We start from the raw sequence: 19,329 nt of genomic DNA, 5'->3' as shown, positions 1-19,329 counted from the left end.
TTTATTGCAATTGCACCCAGGTTCTGTGCATTGCTGGGTTGCCCCATTGATATTAATGGTTAAAAATGTCACAGCACAGAACCAGGCTTGATTCTAGTTGTGTATGCCACTGCGTAGTTGATATTTTCTTCACCAAGGAATTTACCTCTGGCTCACAGTATTATCCTGGATGTATTATCTTCCATAAATGAATGATGACTCTTGCCTAAGAACGTGCTAACCACAGACAGACAGAAATGAAGGTGTGTGTGTCTTTTGTGTTCCACCTTCAGCCTTGCTCATCAGGGACACATCACTGCCCACAATAGCACTCACCTTTACTATGCGGCTATGACACACCAAGACCAATCATATTTCACTCACGTCAATGGGAATCGATCTCCTGTTGTTAGTGGCCATCTTGACGGTAAAATCAGATTAGGATGTTGTTGTCTTTTAGTATGGTGTGACATGAACGGTAAAATGTGGTTCCCACACAGAGGACAGGGGTGTCAATGACTTTTACAGGTTGGTGTGCTTTCAGCAACTTTCTAAAGCCTGAAAGACTAATCGTGTATATTGCTAATTTCCAAGAAGGTTTCACAGAAAAGAAACAGGAGCCTGCTCCTTCCAAGATTCTAAAAGGTGATGTTTTTTCTTTGCCTTACAGGTGTTTCAAGGGATTGGTCGGACTATGCGCTCTGGTGGGAAAAAAGAAAATGCTGGCTTTTGAAAACTCATTGGACCCTGGACAAGTATGGCGTTCAGGCTGATGCTAAACTTACATTTAGTCCCCAGCATAAACTTTTGCGACTTCGTTTGCCGAACATGAAAACGGTGAGACTGAAAGTGAGCTTCTCAGCGGTGGTCTTCAAAGCTGTTGCCGAAATCTGCAGGACTATAAGTAAGTCAAATTGAAATACTATCACATTAACTTGTCTTATATGAAGATTACTCTACTTTTGCTTTTTTAATGTGGTGTTTGATTGCACGGAATCCAATTTACATACTTTTTCAGCACCGCAGCACATTTGTCTAACACTGGAGTGTCAGAATCAGGAATTGCGGACTTCTGTGCCTGCTTATGAGACAAAGGTACCTCGCGGACAGCGAGCTGTGACATCCTGCCTTCTTTGTGTCCTCTTTGGCTGAGCATTTAATGCCCTCCCATCCTTTGCCTCTCTGCTGGAATCGGATGTAGTTGGTGTAATTCATGACCTTCATTCGTTTAGTGCTAAAATATGAAACCCATAGCTGAACAAGATCAATCAATAATTCATCAGACATCACAGACACTTAAAATCAGTGCCATTTTCTGTATTTATCCACTTTTAAAAATAAATGCTGACAGAAAACACATTGTTCTGTCTGTGTGTATCTGTAAAAACGGAAATAGGGAGCCCTAATCAATATACATCAAACATTTTGTATCGTCTCAGAATTTTCCGTCACAAATCAATTTTATCAATATGTGGATTAAGACTGCAACTCATAGAATGCACTGGTTTGTTAATGGAAAACACGGAGCACATGGTGCCTTGCTTACATGGAACAAGCTAGCTAAAATGTTTTTTTAATTATTCCTGATTTGAAATTAAAGGTAATGTGGAATTTCAAAGAGGGGCACATTTGGGTTGGTTTACTGTGCCAAATATGTACTTAGTATTCACTGTGTCTTACTTTCGTGTTTATTTGCAACCACTTCAACCGTACTGGATAACTATTTTGCAGTGCCAGCTGTCCATATATTTAAGTTACATGCTTATAATTGCTTCTAAAGCGATACAAAAGGGGATGATGGACGGAGCGTTTGAGCAAATCAAGCACTCACCCCCAGTCAACTGATCTGGGTTTAATCCATCACCATTCTTTAGCTCACTCAGCCACCCCAGTTCAGACATGGCCATATGCAAATCAGTCTGACCCTGTGCCTCATGGGAACAGTCCAGCCCGAACTGCCAAGCCATGTCTTCCCTGGACCGGAAACAAGCATCCTGGGACCGGTTTCGGATTCATAATCCTCATCAGCCAGGCTATCTTGAATACAGTGGCCAAGTGAGCAAGGGACTCACGTCTGAGCATACCGTGCCAGCTTAGGGCGAACAAAGCGATAGAAAAGGGGATGATGGACGGAGCGTTTGAGCAAATCAAACACTCACCCACAGTCAACTGATCTGGGTTTAATCCATCACCATTCTTTAGCTCACTCAGCCACCCCAGTTCCGACATGGCCATATGCAAATCAGTCTGACCCTGTGCCTCAATCAGTCTGGCCCTGTGCCTCATGGCAACAGTCCAGCCCGAACTGCCAAGCCATGTCTTCCCTGGACCGGAAACAAGCACCCTGGGACCGGTTTCGGATTCATAATTGCTTCTAAGCAGTTAATCACCAAGCCCCGAATAAAGATGCTGTTCTGAAACGAGAACATATCACCAGCAGCAAGTAGATCATGAATCTATCTTAAAAATTTGCCCGAATAAAAATGTGTTTTTACACAAAAACCATTACTTCTACCAAAGCCATCGGGCCAATACTGAAAAGAGCAGATAATTAATTACACTTTTTTATTAATGTATTTTTATGTTGTCTGTGTATACTAAGTTGTGTTTTACATCGTACTGTATTGTACTTTTGTTGGGTTTATTACCTATAGTCGAAATAAGTTAAGACTGATAATGCTGGAATTAACATGTAAGAGGTGTATGCTCCATTCCTGAGCCATCTCTCGCCCGCTCTCAGCATTTGCAAAATAGTACTACAGACAAGCCCCTGAGTCCTTCTTGTTTATACTGTGTAATAGTATGCCATGAATCGCACGAGCACCTACAATGTGCTGTTCAAACCAGCATTTCAAACCTAGTTAATCAAAATCGATTGCTTACTAGTCGGGTAGAATCACGTTTAAATGTATACTGTTCCTTTTTATTTTTGGATTGCTTTGCAGACATTAGACACCCAGAAGAGCTTTCTTTGTTAAAACCACCAGAAGGTTCTGTAAAAAAGAAAAAGAAAAAAGATGGCAAGGACCCAATGGATGAAGATATCCTTACTTTGGATGGTTATTCAACAATACCTGGCTCACCAGGTAACCACGTGCCCACATTTTTGTATGAATTTGGTTTAATGTAAAATAAAGGCGTTTGCATGAAACTCAAACTTGTGTATTGAGAATCGAAACAAGAATATTACTACACTTACTACTTGAAGCCTTTGACTTTCTATTTGAAAAAAACTATGGGCTATCCAGAAGTGAAAGCAGTGGGGCATGTGCTCCAAGCAGCAATAATTTGATTGATTACCTTTATTAGAATGAGCTTGAACATACATTTTAGTCTATATTTAAAAGGAATCAGAAGGTACAGTTCTAGAGGCATGCCTTTATTGATTAGGACAAATTTATGATGCATATGGTGTACCCATTTACCATTCTGTTGTTCATACCCAATAGTGCAGCATTAATAGCGCATGACCATAACCAGGCTTTTTTAACAAATATATATATTTTTTCAGGACTTGTAGAGGTAGTTCGCACAAGCATCCTTCCAATACCAGCATGACTGTTCTTTAATTATTACTATTTTACTCCATGGATGCTAAGTAGACCCAGTTCCTTTGACTCATTCCTTGATGTTTCATGTCAAATTCTCCAATTCAAGAACAATTCATCAGCCTACAAATATACTCTTAGGTTCGAATTTTCAATTCCTACTTTATAAAAATTTAATTTTAAGAGTTTTCCAACTCTAGATCCCTCTTGCAACCAAATAGTGTAGCATATTTTCTGTTGTGTTAAGTCTATAGGTGTGGGAATCCAGGTGTTCCCTGAGGAGGGGAAGGGGGTGACCAGTAGAAAGTTGTTGATCACCCTCATGTGCCACTTCAGCACATTTCACCCACAAAATTCATTATTAACTTTAGTGACATGAAAAGAGGGAGTAAGTGTTCACATTGTGCATGCAAGTTCCCTAAACATCACTGTATATTTAGGGTGTTTGGAAGGTGATGGTTTTCTCCATATCACATCTTAATTCCAACCAGTATTTTTGCATAAACATGTACATAAGCTTATGACTAATCAAGTTACTCAATCACACTTAGAACCCATTTCACAAAGAGGCCTATACACAAAAGATGTTTTGGAAGATGTAAAGTAGTATTACTTTACATACTGTAATTCCCAAACTTCCAGCAGGAGTTCTCCACTGCTCCTATTTTCTGTATGGAGATCTCCGCACACATAGAATTTCATAGTAAATGTGAGACAGAGAGTTGATAGTAATGCAAAATGTAGAATAATTATTCAAAATAGGTGGGTTTAATGCAGAACCCGATTGTAAAAAAACGGCAGTGCTCAAAATATACATTTAATCTGCTACTATTGTGGTACAGAGAAAAAAAGGCTTAAATGTAGTCAAGTACAGTCTTGGAGTAAGCCAAGCACCTCACATGGCCAGCCCTTGGTACTGGGACACACACCCATAAAAATCATTGTAGGCAGGGCAGCCCACATAAGGAAATATTTAAAATTGTATTATATCAAATAACATTTAAAAGTAAATTTTATAGATCTTTATTTAAATTATTTTGATTTGATTTTTTGTAAATCTAAATGTCTAAATGTTACATTATTAATATGCATAATAACATTTTAATCCAATACATTGTAAACAATAAAAAAGATCACAAATAAAATATACCTTGCATCCAAGGCTGTGACACATTCTACGCAAATAATACTGTAAGTGTAAAATATGGAAAATTAACATTTTAATTTATTTTGTTTAATTCAAAAATATAAATTTAAGCTATTATGTTGAATAATTGAGATGCATTACTATGTTAAACTTTTGTGGTGGTGTTGTCCCTTTTTACTGTGGTAGCCCCAGGGTGAATAAGAGTTTGGGAAACTGTGTTCTAATTATTTTTAATCTAAAACAATATTTCATTGTTCTAAAATCAATTTTCTTAAAATCCCTAATTCTTTCTGTGGCACATATTCTATGGACACAATAAGGCAGAAAGTTAATAATAGTAACATTACACTCATAATTTTAGTTGCAAGATTCCTCACCCTTCATTTGAGTAGGCAGGTAATCAAAGGTCTACATCTAGGTGTAAATCTACATACTTAAATAGTGAGTTCCATCCATGAGGATAATTCCACCTAAATTGGTTGTAGATGTACACATGAGGAGATCCCATGCAAATGCACCTTTGTGAATAGGGCCCAGAGTTTTCCTTCATTAAAAGATGTGACTTATTTCAGAAACATCAGCAGTACACAAGAGTTAGGTTGCACCAAGTCATAGAAGCATCTTTGTGAACTGAGCCCATATTTCTGATTCTTGCTCCATAATTGGTGTGTTCTACTAAGCTGCAATGGATTCATAATCCTTGTGCAAGATTCAAGAATTATTTTGTGCGCAGTCAGATTCTTCTCACTACAATTCATAGCAGCCAATTAGCTAATAATGGCAATCCCGAGCGATGACCATATCTTTATTGTCATTTTAAATTCAAATGAACACTGAGCAAAGTTTTATTTTTTTGACACAATGCTGTTCTGCAACAAGAAAGGATAAGTTACAATCACTGGGGTACAATGGAAGTGCATGAATGCAAAAGAGGTATGGCTCTGCAATTAAGCAAGCACCAAGAAAAGTCAAACCTTTCTCCTTTCCTTTGGGGTTTAAAAAGGGTAATTGGAGGTAAATAACCCCCTGATAGTCTTTAATGGATCAAGGGAACCCCCTATACCCATATAACTGGGTAAATGCCTGTCAGTGGGAAGTGGTCTGAAATGTCGTGAGGGTAATGGGAAGACCCCATAGGGGGAATACATGTCAAGACCCACACCAGTACCACCTTCAGGGCTTATACAGAGTGGTCTCTTATCCCACACAATTTTAAGTTAGAGTGATTATGTGGACAAATGTTCAGTGTATTAGTTTGACTATATTGGGCCTTTACTCCTTTGGACAGGAAGGAGCAAAAAGGATGCATAGGGGTTCAAACAGTTTGAACAAAGGAGATTGAGTGATTCCTTGACTGACTCCTATACCACTGACAGCCATTTTACTATTCACAGCAATCCCAGTGGGTGTTATGTTTCCACATATAAGTGAATACTATGACAATGTCATATTTAGTGGGGGGGGGTTGATAATGTTTAACCGCACACTCTATCACCCAACCACACATCTTATTGCAAATCAAGTTACATCACTGCCTGTGGCCCTGGCAAGATGTGTAGCAAAAGAGGGAGTAGCACTTTCTGGTAGCTGTAGTAGTATTAGTGATGGTTTGCTACTTGCCATTCTCAAAAAGTTCATCACTCACTCCTCCCATTTTAAATAGTGGTCCCCTGACTCTGAAATAGTTGATCTATTTCTTTAGGGAAATGTTTATATTTTGTATTTCAGCCCTTCAAGGGATGGTGATTTATACAAACACAGTAGTGCACTTTCACAATCTGCCATCATGAAATGGAAAGCTCAGAAAGAGATTTAGTTCACACCCTTTCCTTTTGTTACTATCAGTCTTGTCACAGTCAAAATGTGGAGGCACAAACACTCAGCAGATTCCACTAATCCCTTCAAGATGGAAGCTGAACCCAGACTATTCACAAATCGTCTGTAGATTAAATGTTATCAGCCGTTGCACCTGAAGGATTGTCCTATTTTGCAGTAAATCGGAAGGCCTGTATGCTTGTTCACCTTTTAATGCTAAAAATGAAATGTACCTATCTCTCTTGCAACTCAAGCCTATGCCCACCATTTTTGTTGAAGGACATGCTTCTCAGCCTTCCTCAACAGTCTCACCTCCTGCCTCAGAAGGTAAGTGGAGCAGAAAATGTATTCTATCCGCAGAATCTGAACTACTGGCCAGATTCGTCAAAAGTCTGGTTGAAAAAATTTCTCGCAAATTGATCACTGACCACGTTTTTGATTTTTGTGATGCAACCCATGTACTAATATGTTGCATTGCAATATATCCAGTTGCAGGGAGTTACAGAATGACCTGCTTCTTGAATATTAGGCAGGTCACTATTTGTGACCTACTGCGACGGCTACAATCATGGGGAGGTTGTCATGCAAGGAACAGCAGACTAACATCCCTTTGTTTTTACTCCCAAACGAGAAATGGCTCTGTTTTCCTGAAGCTACCCATTGCTTTCCTGTTTGAGAAAACTTAATTGAGGGGGGACAGGCAGTGGTCTTCTGGACCACTACCTACGTCCCCAAACGCTGCCAACACAAACTGGATGGTGTCCCAAGGGTACATCTTCCTCTTCGCAGATCAGGTACCACCTCCTTTGAGGTCTTGATAACTGATCAATAATTTGCAAAAGCAATTGTGGTCACAAATCATTGATACATACAATACTGAATCACAATTCTGAAGGAACAACCTTTGATGCCTCTTCCTAATTGTGATTAGGTATGGGTCGTGAAATACATTTTGCAATACTGACTGCTTTTAAAACTTGCAAAATGTTTTGAAAACATACCAAAAAGGCAATTTGTAGTCACAAACCCTGTGATATTTGCTTATGGAGGCGAGATAGTCTACCACGTTCATCCAACCCTGAGTCCTAAGGTAATTGGACACGTCCAGTATAACCAGTCACTCTTTCTCTCTGTAGTATTTAAGCATTCCTCTCAATTGGACTTATAAAACATTTCACAACATTGTTGTTGTAATAGAACTTATGTTCACGCCTTCATAAAATCAGCTCATTTAGACCTCCTTTCAGGGCTGGTACTACGACAAGAAAATATTGAACTGCTGCCTAGGGCACTGTCTTCATAAATCTTTTCCAGGTTATTCCTGCCAGCAGCAAGTGTGTCGGAAATGCCAGGGGGCTGTGGCAAGAGTTTCGTTTTCTAGGGCAGCATATGTCCTTGAAAACTAGATAGAAAATAAGTCGACTGTGTTTAACAAATATAAAGAAATTATTGTGAATGTGTCAAGTAACATCTACTATAGCACTGTTTACTTTCTTTGACATCTCTGAATTCATTGTACAGTGAACACCCTTTGGGACATTGTGCTGACCTGTAACTTTCCATTTGCAGCCAGTCCCGGACTGTACAGTAAAACCATGACTCCCATGTATGACCCGGTCAATGGAACACCAGCCTCTGCAACAATCACGTGGTTCAGTGACAGCCCCCTGACTGAGCAGAACTGTAATATATTATCATTCAGCCAGCCCAACTGTCCTCCAGAGAAACTCAATGAAATGTACCAACCTCGTACTTTACTAAAGAAAGCAGATCTCAATGCAGGGTAAGGATTATTTTATATTAGAAAGCAGATTCGAATAGGTATTTTAAAGAACAGTTTTGTGAAATAATGTATTAAAGTAGTTGCATCTCTTGATGTGAGGGATTTATACAGTAGTACTTTCAATGTGTTTGCTCATTCATAAATCAAGCAATTCTGTAATTTTCAAACATTCGTTTTAAATACATCATAGATCATTGTGCCTCATTATGTTGTAGGTTAATGTGTTCTAGGCTTTGGGGATGTAATTTCATACCTGGGAAGTCTACTTTGCTCATATGTGACTTTTCTATGTTTGAAAAATGAAACCAGATTGCACTTACTGTATTGTATACTGTGAAACATTGTAGGCTGCCTATATATTGTTGACGCCTGTAATATATGTATAAATGCCTGTCTCTAAATGTCTTTATGCACTCTAATAGTGACATTATTAGTCACCCGAAAAAGAGAATCGCATAGCTATTCTACTGAAATAAGTTATTATGGTTGGGTTGTGGTGTCTCAAGTTTGAAAGGCAGATCTCACAGCAGAGTGCCTTTTCAATAATGAAAATAAGAACTAGATTTTTAACTCTTCAAAATTGTTTCCCACATATCAACACTTTTTATTAGAAAAGAAACATTTATGTCAGTATGTCCATTTTTTACACATCCACAGGTCATTACACGAATGCAGGAATCTGTATGTTAGCACACATGCTGAACTCTAGCCATTTTTGGAAGTGACTTTTATTAAAGTGATTACAATATTTTTTGCAACAAATTACTAGGGGTGTGTTGTTTACTTTCATACTATAGATTCCACATTTATTTATCATATCTGTAAATATTCATATCAAGTAGCAGGGTATCGACAAGTTAATCTATTTGGAAGATGGGTAATGGTGTGATCAGGTATCAGAACTAAAATACCATCTGCTGTACCTTAAAAACATATTGCAAGTCAACTCCGAGTTACATAACCGTATCAAAGAAATTGACATTTAAACACTCTTTAGTCACTGAATCCGTCAGTGACTCCCAATATCCTTGGAAAGAATGGTAGAGAGTACCTATGTAAATGCATGCATCCAATACCTCCTAACAACTAGCATCCTAGATTGGAAACTTACTGGGCTTTATTTTTCACTGCTATCAATATACTTAATCCAGAGCCATGTAAACACATAAAATTCTGAAAACATTTCTAATCAATAAATGAAATCTGTGTTAATTAAAGTCAGTAGGCCAAAACAAAACTGTCCATTATCTTTATTAACATTTATCACTTGGTTTCCATTCCTATTTTAAAAGACCTCCAGAGCGCACAGTCTGAGACAGTATGACAAACCTTGCTCAAAAAAACAGAAAAAGTGGTTAGTTTTAAAGTGGCCACAAATTGTGCACCACCATATTACGACCAGACTTTTCTGGAAAAGAGGTCCTGTGTAAAAGAGCCTGCCTCTGTGTAATTTACCTGTGCTGTGGGTAGGAGCAGACCCAGGAATGAAGTATGTGACATCAGTGAGTGAGGGTTTCACATCCTATAAACAATAAGGTTTGTTGAGATAACCCTGCCCAATGCAAAATAGCTCCCTCTATAGTCTCTCCCCCTGTAGTCTGGACACCTGGTCGTACTTTTTGTCCATTGCTGTGTGCTGAGAAGGTCGTATGACTGTACTTAAAAAAAAAAAAATGTCTCCTTGTCGGTTATATTGATACATGTGCAGCAGGTCAGCCATGGGAGAACCAACTGATATAGGTCCAGTCCAAAAACTTGATTTGATAATAAATCCATAAATGTTGTTTCAGAACACCTTTTGTGAAACTTTCAAACGTTGCTGAACAACTAAGTTTAACAATGCAATGATAGCATGGTTACTTCCTTATTCACAGCTCTTTCTTTACTGGGAGATATGAACATTACACAGACATTACCAGATGCCAATGATTGTGAAATATTCTCTCTCGTCAAAGGGAATCAAATAAAGATCCCAATATGTGGAGCCATCACAATAAGAGTATGTGTGTGTCAAAGCACCTACACATGCATCACTTAAAAATGTACATTCGATTGGTTTATCCAAATTACCAATGCATTTTTATTGCTATGCTAATTAAAATCCTTGCTAAAGAGACCAATTTCAAAATATCTGTTCAGATAGCCAACTCTAAAATAAGATTGATGGAATTAAAAAAAGAAAATGTCACAACACAACGAACTTCCTATCAACTCAAAGACAATACATTAAATATCAGTAAGTTAAAAAACAAAATAAACACATTAACTCATGAAAAACATCCCACCAAGTAAGTGCTATTGCTAATTAATAAAACCAGCAACAACAACAAACAAATAAAATTCAAAGGACAGAAGAAGGTATACTGCTTTGAATTGGACATCTAGCTCCGAAAAGTGAAGCAGCAAGAATGAATTTCCAAACAACAAACTTGGCCTCTTTTTTCTTAAGGAATTAACAGCTGCTTTTAGGAAATGGCGGCAACAGAGGAAAAGGCTGCGAAAAAGGAAATACCACAAATACAAATTGCATTGTATTCCCAATGCATAACATGGAGCAAGGGTAGGAAACAACAGGATAGTATGGGTCAGGGTTAGACCGAGTAGTCAATCTTGATTTCATTCCCTTTGTCTGAAAAATAACTCAGGGCTCTGAATAAGGACTTACCCCTCAACATGATTTTTTCACTAAGCGGTGTGAACTCTGATTTTTCAATTGAGATTTTGATGATCAAACCACTATGAATCAGGGTGAACCAAACACTGATCTGAAATGGTTCCAAACTGGGATCTAAATGCTCAATGAATTAATGTTAAAGTCTTATCAAAAGTCTTACTCGTGAGGTTGTCAGAGATGGATAACCACACTGGAATCTGAATATTTTACAGCGTAAAATCCGAAGATACCCTTCTTTTACACTGTACCCATAATACATAAACCACAGTGCCCCCTCCCAAATTACCAATTACCTCAAGTGTTACTTCAGTTCTAGAACAGTTGTTGAACTTTTGTGACTTTTCTTGAGAACTCGCGTAACAACTATGCCATCCATTCTGAAGGATCAAAGGGCATCCTGGGCAGCACCTTTCCTCCAAGTCTGGCCTGCCTCTATGTTCACAACTTTGAATCACAAACAAAATGCATCAATCCATAAATCCTGGCAGGGTGCAGCATAGGGTATGATTACAATTTGACACTGTTTTCACAACATTCTCCAAAACTCATGAGTTTTGTTTCCACGATCCATGCTTCTCCAAGGCTTAAGAGTGTTTGTCTTAAGGAGTGAAGAAGGATGGAAAGGTTTACAAGATGAGTGCACATGGAGAGAAGCCTCACATCTTAGAAAGACTCTTTTTGTGAAATACCCGCATAAAGATGAAAAGGATTATATATCCCATGAGCCATTACGACTCCCACAAGACTCACTTAAGGTGGTGGCCATCTTGAAGTTCAGAATCACATTCCTCATGATCCATGGCGCTCTTGCTAGGCAATCATGCTATTTAGCTGGTGCCACTGAGTCTTGTTAGAATCCTGTTAACTAATTTACCATAAAGTTGACAAGTACGTTGGGGTACAAGAGTAGTATCTTTCAAGAATAGACTTGCACTAGTTTGCTTCACATGGGGGCATCTAAAGGGATTTCAAACTTTATAGCACTTATTAGTATTTTAAGGAGTTGTTATAGAAATTACTTAATCAATAGCACTGTTTTGTCCACAAGAGTCAATAATACAATTAAGAAGTCCATTGGACTCTTTGCTCAGCAAGGAATCACTTGTGTAGATTAAAAACAATTGCATACTCTAAAGGAAGTATATTACAAGAGAAATATTGTTAGATCTTGTGCTTAGATGAAAGATAGTGAATAAATCTATCACCAGTGTTAGAAACGAGAAATTCAGTTCTAACAAATGCTTTCATGTTGTAGGTATCCACTTGTCACCACAAACAAAAATCATGCAAGAAATCTTTTTCCTACGTTTTTTCTGTAGCACTTTTTGGTAAACAATCTTATTGTCATCCTTATGATTTTTCAGTTAATATATAAAATATAATTATATTTTAACTCAAAAGAATGGTCAAGTATATATCATGGGCATCACTTCAAGCTAAATCAACACTGAACAAACTATAGTTATACTAAAAGTCTCCTCTGCTTTTTAGATATCAATGTTGCAATGTTGCAGATTAAGGCTAGCTGTGCAATCATGCGTATGACGATTTAAAGTGTCTCTTTCTCTTGCCCCACTCCCTTCTTCCTAAGCATACTGGATAACCCCCAATAGGATTGTGAAGTTAGCTCAGCATTTCACAAAGTGTGAATTGCCAGGTTGGAAGTATCCTGACAATTCATACCACGAGTATTTAAAGTTGCGGGATTGTTATATTGATAAGATATTGATCATATGGTCAAGCAATGAATCAGAATCCACTAACGTACATTGGATTAACACACAAGCCCCATTGGAGGTTTACTGTAAGCCAGGCAAATTTAGCATTCTTGGATTTATTAATCATGCTTTCGAATGGTTTATTCCAAGCTGAATTATACTACAAACTGACAGATCACAACTAATTTCTGCGGTTCGATAGCCTCAACCAACATTCTCTCAGAGCAACACTTCTGTTAAAGGCATAATTGTACTGAAAATTGTAGCTTTGACGACCAGGCTAACGGTGTATCAAATAAACTTTTTGAAAAATGTTACCCAAAGAAACTGATCAAAAGGACATGGAGATGAACACAGAATTACAACTGTAAAGCCCTTTTAGAATCTGGAATACAACCACACAGTAACAAATTCCACCTAGTCTCATTAACCTGATACAGTGACGGAAATGGTCAATAAACGCTGGTGTATACTTAATATCAGTGACAACACTTATAATAAATCTTTATTTGCCTTCAAACAAGGGGTTACATTGAAAAATGATTTGGCCAACACCAGAACTAAAAGAAATTTGGTATTTCAATCACATTCCACAAGATAGAACTTACTAACAATAACCAGGCGCTACCTGTATGGCAGTTGCTAGAGACAGACTCTGGTATGAACACCTTTTTTATACTTCATAAACACGCCAGTTGAAACATTGAAAATGCAATCTATTTAATAATGTGTCTCTGTGGATTACAATTAGTGGGCAAAACCACTAAAAATACATATTGGAAAACACAGCAGTAACACATAGTGACAATGAACAACTACCAAAATGACCATTTCCTTACAAGTGGTCACACTGAAAATAATTTCACTTGAGTTGTCTTAGAAAAATTTTATTTTCCCACCAACCAGCCATCAGTTATTCAGACAATGTAAGTACGAAGATGGATTTATTGACTCAAAACCAGTTTAAACAGGCAGAGCGATGATGTATCACAGTCTATGATGTGAGAATGTTACCTTTTTGAACTACCCTATGAATAATTTTGTCAAGTCTGGTCTTCTGTTATCAAAAACCACAGAAAGAGAGACAAGGGAGTGAGCATTCTATAACTCCCCTAATAAAAGTATCAAAACTCACAAAAAGAGAAGGACTAAATAACATCACAAAAGAGACTCTGCCATGAATTATTCTGTCCATGTCTCTATCCAAATGAGAACATAGGGAAGAGGTTAAAGAAGAGGAATAGAGGGGAAAATCAACAGATTTTAAAATACTGCCCTTACCCACTATATAGTGGCATGCTTCATCATAGGGCCTCTTACAACGCCCAGGTGCAGACCAACACACTGGGCAGAGTGCTATTTGTTTTTTAGAGGTAAAAAAGAAGGAAAGGAAAAGAAAAAAAGGGGAAAGCTTTCCCTTGTGAGAGATCACTGGTGCAAAAAGAAGATAAAACTGCCTAAGGAGGTACCACCTGAACTCCTTTATTAGTGGTCCACCTTGACAGGAATAAAAGTCGGAAAAGGGGTGTATAGGAGGAGTTTTGCGTTGGGTGTTGCATCTGATGTTTTGCAAAGGGGTGTCTGGATTTACATTACCATGTTGGTTTGGTGTCTCTCTGTGTTGTCTGTAATGGGTGTGGCCTGGTCTCTTTTCTGTGTTTTTTTGGTGTTTAGTTTGATAGTAAGAAATGTCTGGGTCAGTGCCTTGTCTTGTGTCTCCTTGTGCTTTGTGTGATCCGATAACACAACATCTACATATGTGCCATCAGGTGTTGTGTCTAGTCTGTGTGTGATATTAGGCGGATGTATTCTGGCTAAGCTGCAAATTTGGTTCCAGGACATCCGGATTTCAATCCTGAACTCCCAACATCAGTATTTTCATGTGAATATAAATAGAATATATATATATATATATAGAGAGAGAAATAAAGCTATTCATAGAGATAGATATATTTAGAGCTTTGTGTAAATACAAGTGCATTTGTGGTGTATTTTCTGGTTTGTTCAGTCTTGTAAACGTACACTATTTTAATGCAGAACAAACTCACTCCATGGTTTCTGCATATGCCAGTTTTGGATAATAGTGCTGATTTAGCAAAGCATTATCTTGTGACATAGTTATGTTATTTTAATAGGTGTTGGGTCATTGTCGTGAGACTCAGCAAAAGTAGTCCAAGCATTCCAATGGATACTAAACATTGAATGAAATGACCATCATTTGCGTGATTTCCTCAAAGATTCTTTCCCAGTTTGTTTTGCTGGCTTTAGAACTCTTTGCACCTTAGCCCCGCTAATCAGTAGAAAAGTACCTGTGCTCTGCCTTTAACCATGGTTGAATTGGCAAACTGCTAATTTGTATATTTAACTTGTTCATATGCCCCAGTACATGGTAAAAGGTGTACCAAGCATCTGAAAGTTAAATTCCACTAGAGGCCTACTGCATCTATTGTGCCATCCACTTCAGTTGCAGTGCAAACATGGCTTCAGCACTAACATTGTTTCCTGACTGTACCAGTGTAAAAATTGCAATTTGACATAACAAAATAAACCAAGGTCAAAACCTTACTTTGCAATATTAACAGGTTCCCCCTAAGTAGGCTTTAGATGGTATATAGTATTTAAAAGTAAGACATTTAGAAATGTAATTTTATCATATCTTTGCAGTGGCTAGAACCCAAAAGGTTTTTCCACAGTAAGGAGGCTGGTTGGCCCATAGAGAAACACTGGGAAGCAATATTATCCATTAATTCTGCTATCTCAAGGTAGATACCATCTAGAGAAACAATTCAACAGCTATTTTGAATATTTATTAAAAACCAACTTAATGGTGAAGTCGATTTTTTTCATAAATATTAAGGAAAATAAACTTTTTTTTTTAAATTACCTTTTACCTGCCTGAAACTACTGTAAGCTAATATACATAAGCCTTCCAATTGTCAGCTACCTGGTGAATGGCCCTGAATGAAGTGTGAAAACTCTTCCCAGAGCAGAGACAAAGACCAAAAGCCTAGGTGTGGGGAGGAGGTTTTGTTTTTTGTTCCTCTGGCAGGATGGCCATTTGGGTTGTGCCCAGGAACTTACTTGACTGCAAAGGGGGCTCCCCTGTCGCAGGCAGATGTCAGGTGGCAACTGTGCTTATCCTTATAGTCAGACAGGCACAAAACCCAGTGAGGAGAGAGCTGCTGAAGAACTGGTTTTGAGTGACCAGAGAGAAGGGGCTTCTCATTACCTTGGCCACAGCCCTTGGTGGGCTGACATGCTCCTCAGAAGGGGAAACGTGGATCACCATTTTGGATTTAGGGAGTGAAGGACACACTGGGATTGTTTGCAGTAAGGCAGGGAGGAACTACAGCAATAGTGGGCAGGGTTGACTCTGGGGAATTTCACCCCATTGGTTAGGGGGACCAGGAGTCTTCTCCACCCACCACCTAGTGCCAGGCATACATTTGGCATCCCCTGGCACCCTCCTCAGAACACTACTGGACTGGGCTTGTCCTCTTCTGTTCTTCCTCACATACAGTAGTGTTCTGAGAAGGGGACCTCAAATGTTTCCCACTCTGAGCTTATCCTGCCAGAATCAACTACTTTATTATTACTGCGCCCAACAGATGTTCAACCTTGTGGAGCACGCTTCAGCTCTAGACTTTTGTCTTGCTGTCTGAAGATTTTTTAAATCCCTCTTCGAGACTAAGTCCCAAGAAGAAACCTCCAACCTAGTCAAATCTAGTGTCTGTATCTGTCCCGCACTCCATCGCGGTCAGCCTCAAATTGCACCAGATCCTGGTCTACAATGACTGGTTGACCGAGGTTGGCACTTAATGCTATTTTGGTGCTTTTTTGATTTAAAACTTTAAAAATTTATATCTTGGTTTCCTCTTATTGGATTTTGCTATTTTGGTGTCCTTATATTTCTTAACATTTACTTGGTTTGGTATTTTTATTGTGTTGTATTATAACTTTATTTATGTTTTGATATTGCATAAATACTTTATACATTACCTTAAGTTAAGCCAGTCTGCATAACTACCAGGGAGTTCATGACAAATTAATTTAGTGACTTTGATGGTATACCCTGAGAGGGATTGTGATTTTACTCTAGATGGGTATTTACAACATTTGGACTAATAATTGACTTTCATCCATCATAGTTTAGTTTTTAATTTGCGGTCCGATGTGTGGATGCATTTGCCCAAACATTGAGACTCTCTCAAAATCCTGAAACAACACTTTCAATGTCATAGCAAGGATGCTGTAGGCCTTGATGCAAGTAAAATAATATACCATTCCTTGATCTGGTAGGGAAAATGAACTATCATTAAGGTGCAGAAGGCCCCTCACCTACCATGGCCCGGGTGCCACCCCACCTGTTGCTGTCCAGTGTTTTGTAATTTTACCTGTAGCTTGATAGCATAAGCCAGTAGTTATTTAGCTCAAACTGCCCTGATGCTTCAATTAGCTTTATTGATCCCTTAAGCAAACTAGAGTCTATATTGCAGACATTAGAGGCAATATTTGCTATGCGAATTGTGATCACTAACTAAAGCTTTGTATCTTCTAAAGATTCGTGTAACCGACTTACAAACGTTCTCACATGAATGGTTGTTGGAACACAATGGGTGTAGAGCCCATCTGCAGTACTTAGGGGCATATTTAATAGAGCTTATCACCACCAGAACGTCCCCAGGGAAAACCTTCTTTTAACTCGGCAAAACTGTTTATATTCCATATAGGTACCCTGATATAGGTCCAGGTAACATCGTAACCCTTTACCTATGTCCTTCCCTACATTACACTTATAATGGTTTACAGGGGCTGACCTTTTACCTAGCTCCGACACTACATTCAGAATGCTGGTTTTCCCTATTTCGAAATCTCATACATTATGCATGAGGATTCTTGGAAATGCAGCAGGACTACCATCTCCTGTGTAATGACTATGTATGTATAAAGTTCATGCCCAACATCATCCTAAGTCAGACACAGTATTACAGCAAGGTAGGACCCCTGGGGAGACATATGGGTATATATACAACGCATCTTGCTAAGATAGGCAGAGGGGACCAGGTTTCCCAGCCGACACACTGACCAGAGATGCTGAGGTTCTTGCATGCAGGCACTCCAGCTCGCAGTGGTCTAAACACATCCCTCGCGGGGTGTCCAACTCGAGACCAGTATGGGGCCCCAAAGTCTCTCACTTCAGGTAATGGGGTTGACTTTATCCTAGAGGGATTCTTGGCTTAACACCCACACACATGCTAGGTACACTTAGGTACATATAGTTAGGGAGGCATTGTAGGAGTATGCATTTTTTTATTATCAAGTATTTCATATACTTGTATGTATTTATGATTACTGCAAGATGGTGAAACTTTACCATCCATTTACTTTTATAGTACTGCTAATCATTCATATATTGTACTGTCAACAGTTGTTGCCGCTCATTTATTTTACACCAGAATAACAACTGTTCAGTAAATACTTGTTGAAAACGCCCAGCCTGTTCATTTTGTGTATCTCTCGGAGACAGACTAAGTAAGCACGAGTGACTGAGCGAAAAGTAGTACATTGCTTCCATGGTCCTGAGGGATCAGGGTTGTCATGTTTGATGGTTGCCAAGAACTATTCTCTACATGGTAAGAGGAGATTCTAGTGGTACTGTGAGCTAGCTGATACAAGAGGCCAACATACACAGTGGGGATGTTCAGAATTAGTCTGACACCAATCCTACAATGTATGCTATCCAAACACGCAGATCCTGTATAGTTTTATAGGAACTACATGACAAAACAAGGAGAATTTATTAATTTCTCCTCATTATTTAACAGCAAATCACCACTAGTGATTGTTCATGTAAAGGAAGGTGTCCCTTCCTGCACATGAACAATCATTCCCCGCAACATAGTGCATGGGTGACTGCGTTGGTGCTAGGCAGCTTAATTAAGCGCCAGCACTAGGGGAAACGCAGGGGTGTGTCGCACAGCACATTCCTGCGTTTGTAAACTGTCAGAGTGCGGCCTTAGTAATTTCGGAGCTACACTGTGCTCCACCAGTTTATTGTAAATATGCTCCTTAGTTTGTAAAAGAATAAGTGCCCATGCCTAGTGTTTAGCTCAGAAACTCCGCTGCCTGCACCATAGAATGTCATGGTTGCCGATACTAAGGCTGCATGGTCTTGATTCCAGCTCATGCCCCTTTCATTCACCACCAGACACTCCCTACCCATTTATCTCAGTCTTTCAAGTTCTTTTTCATCCTTGCTTTCTTTCTTTGTCACTGTTTTTCAGTCTTTCGCTTCCTCCTCCTTTCCCCATTTTGCAATTTTTCTCTATTTCTCTGGGTGAAAGTCTGATGAGGAAAGATATGTGCTGGTCCCCAAAAATGAGTGCTGGTGGACCCCATCTGCAACCACTGGCTCAAATTAAGCACCGCCCATCGGGCAGATAGGTATAAGTTCACCCTCTTTCTTTGAAACTCTACTGCATTTTATTGTGGATGCTGATAATGCCTTATAGGCCAGTTTGTGCCAACTTCAAGCAAACGTAAGAAAATATGCAAATCAAAAACCCTCAACTCTCAAAATTTCAGGAGTTTGAAGAGTCAGACAAAAATATTGGACCAGGTCTACTGCACCTTCCTTGTTTTATGGCCTTTAGCTCTTACGTTGA

The 19,329-nt window shown here is 38.8% G+C and overlaps 1 protein-coding gene across 2 annotated transcripts in view; it reads left to right on the top strand.

The window, feature by feature from the left end:
- Nucleotides 1–19,329, top strand: part of FERMT1 (FERM domain containing kindlin 1) — a 303,369-nt gene that overhangs the window by 71,224 nt on the left and 212,816 nt on the right. For both annotated transcript variants that reach the window (XM_086927689.1, XM_086927690.1), the window contains exons 3-5: nucleotides 650–883; nucleotides 2,925–3,065; nucleotides 8,059–8,272. In XM_086927689.1, the coding sequence (XP_086783815.1) occupies nucleotides 650–883; nucleotides 2,925–3,065; nucleotides 8,059–8,272 (589 nt within the window). The remainder of the gene's footprint in view (nucleotides 1–649; nucleotides 884–2,924; nucleotides 3,066–8,058; nucleotides 8,273–19,329) is intronic.

Source organism: Lissotriton vulgaris, chromosome 6 (assembly GCF_964263255.1).
Source record: "Lissotriton vulgaris chromosome 6, aLisVul1.2, whole genome shotgun sequence".
Taxonomy (NCBI): domain Eukaryota; kingdom Metazoa; phylum Chordata; class Amphibia; order Caudata; family Salamandridae; genus Lissotriton; species Lissotriton vulgaris.
The sequence above is the reverse complement of the archived record's forward strand: the minus strand, read 5'-3'. Positions and strand labels throughout refer to the sequence as shown.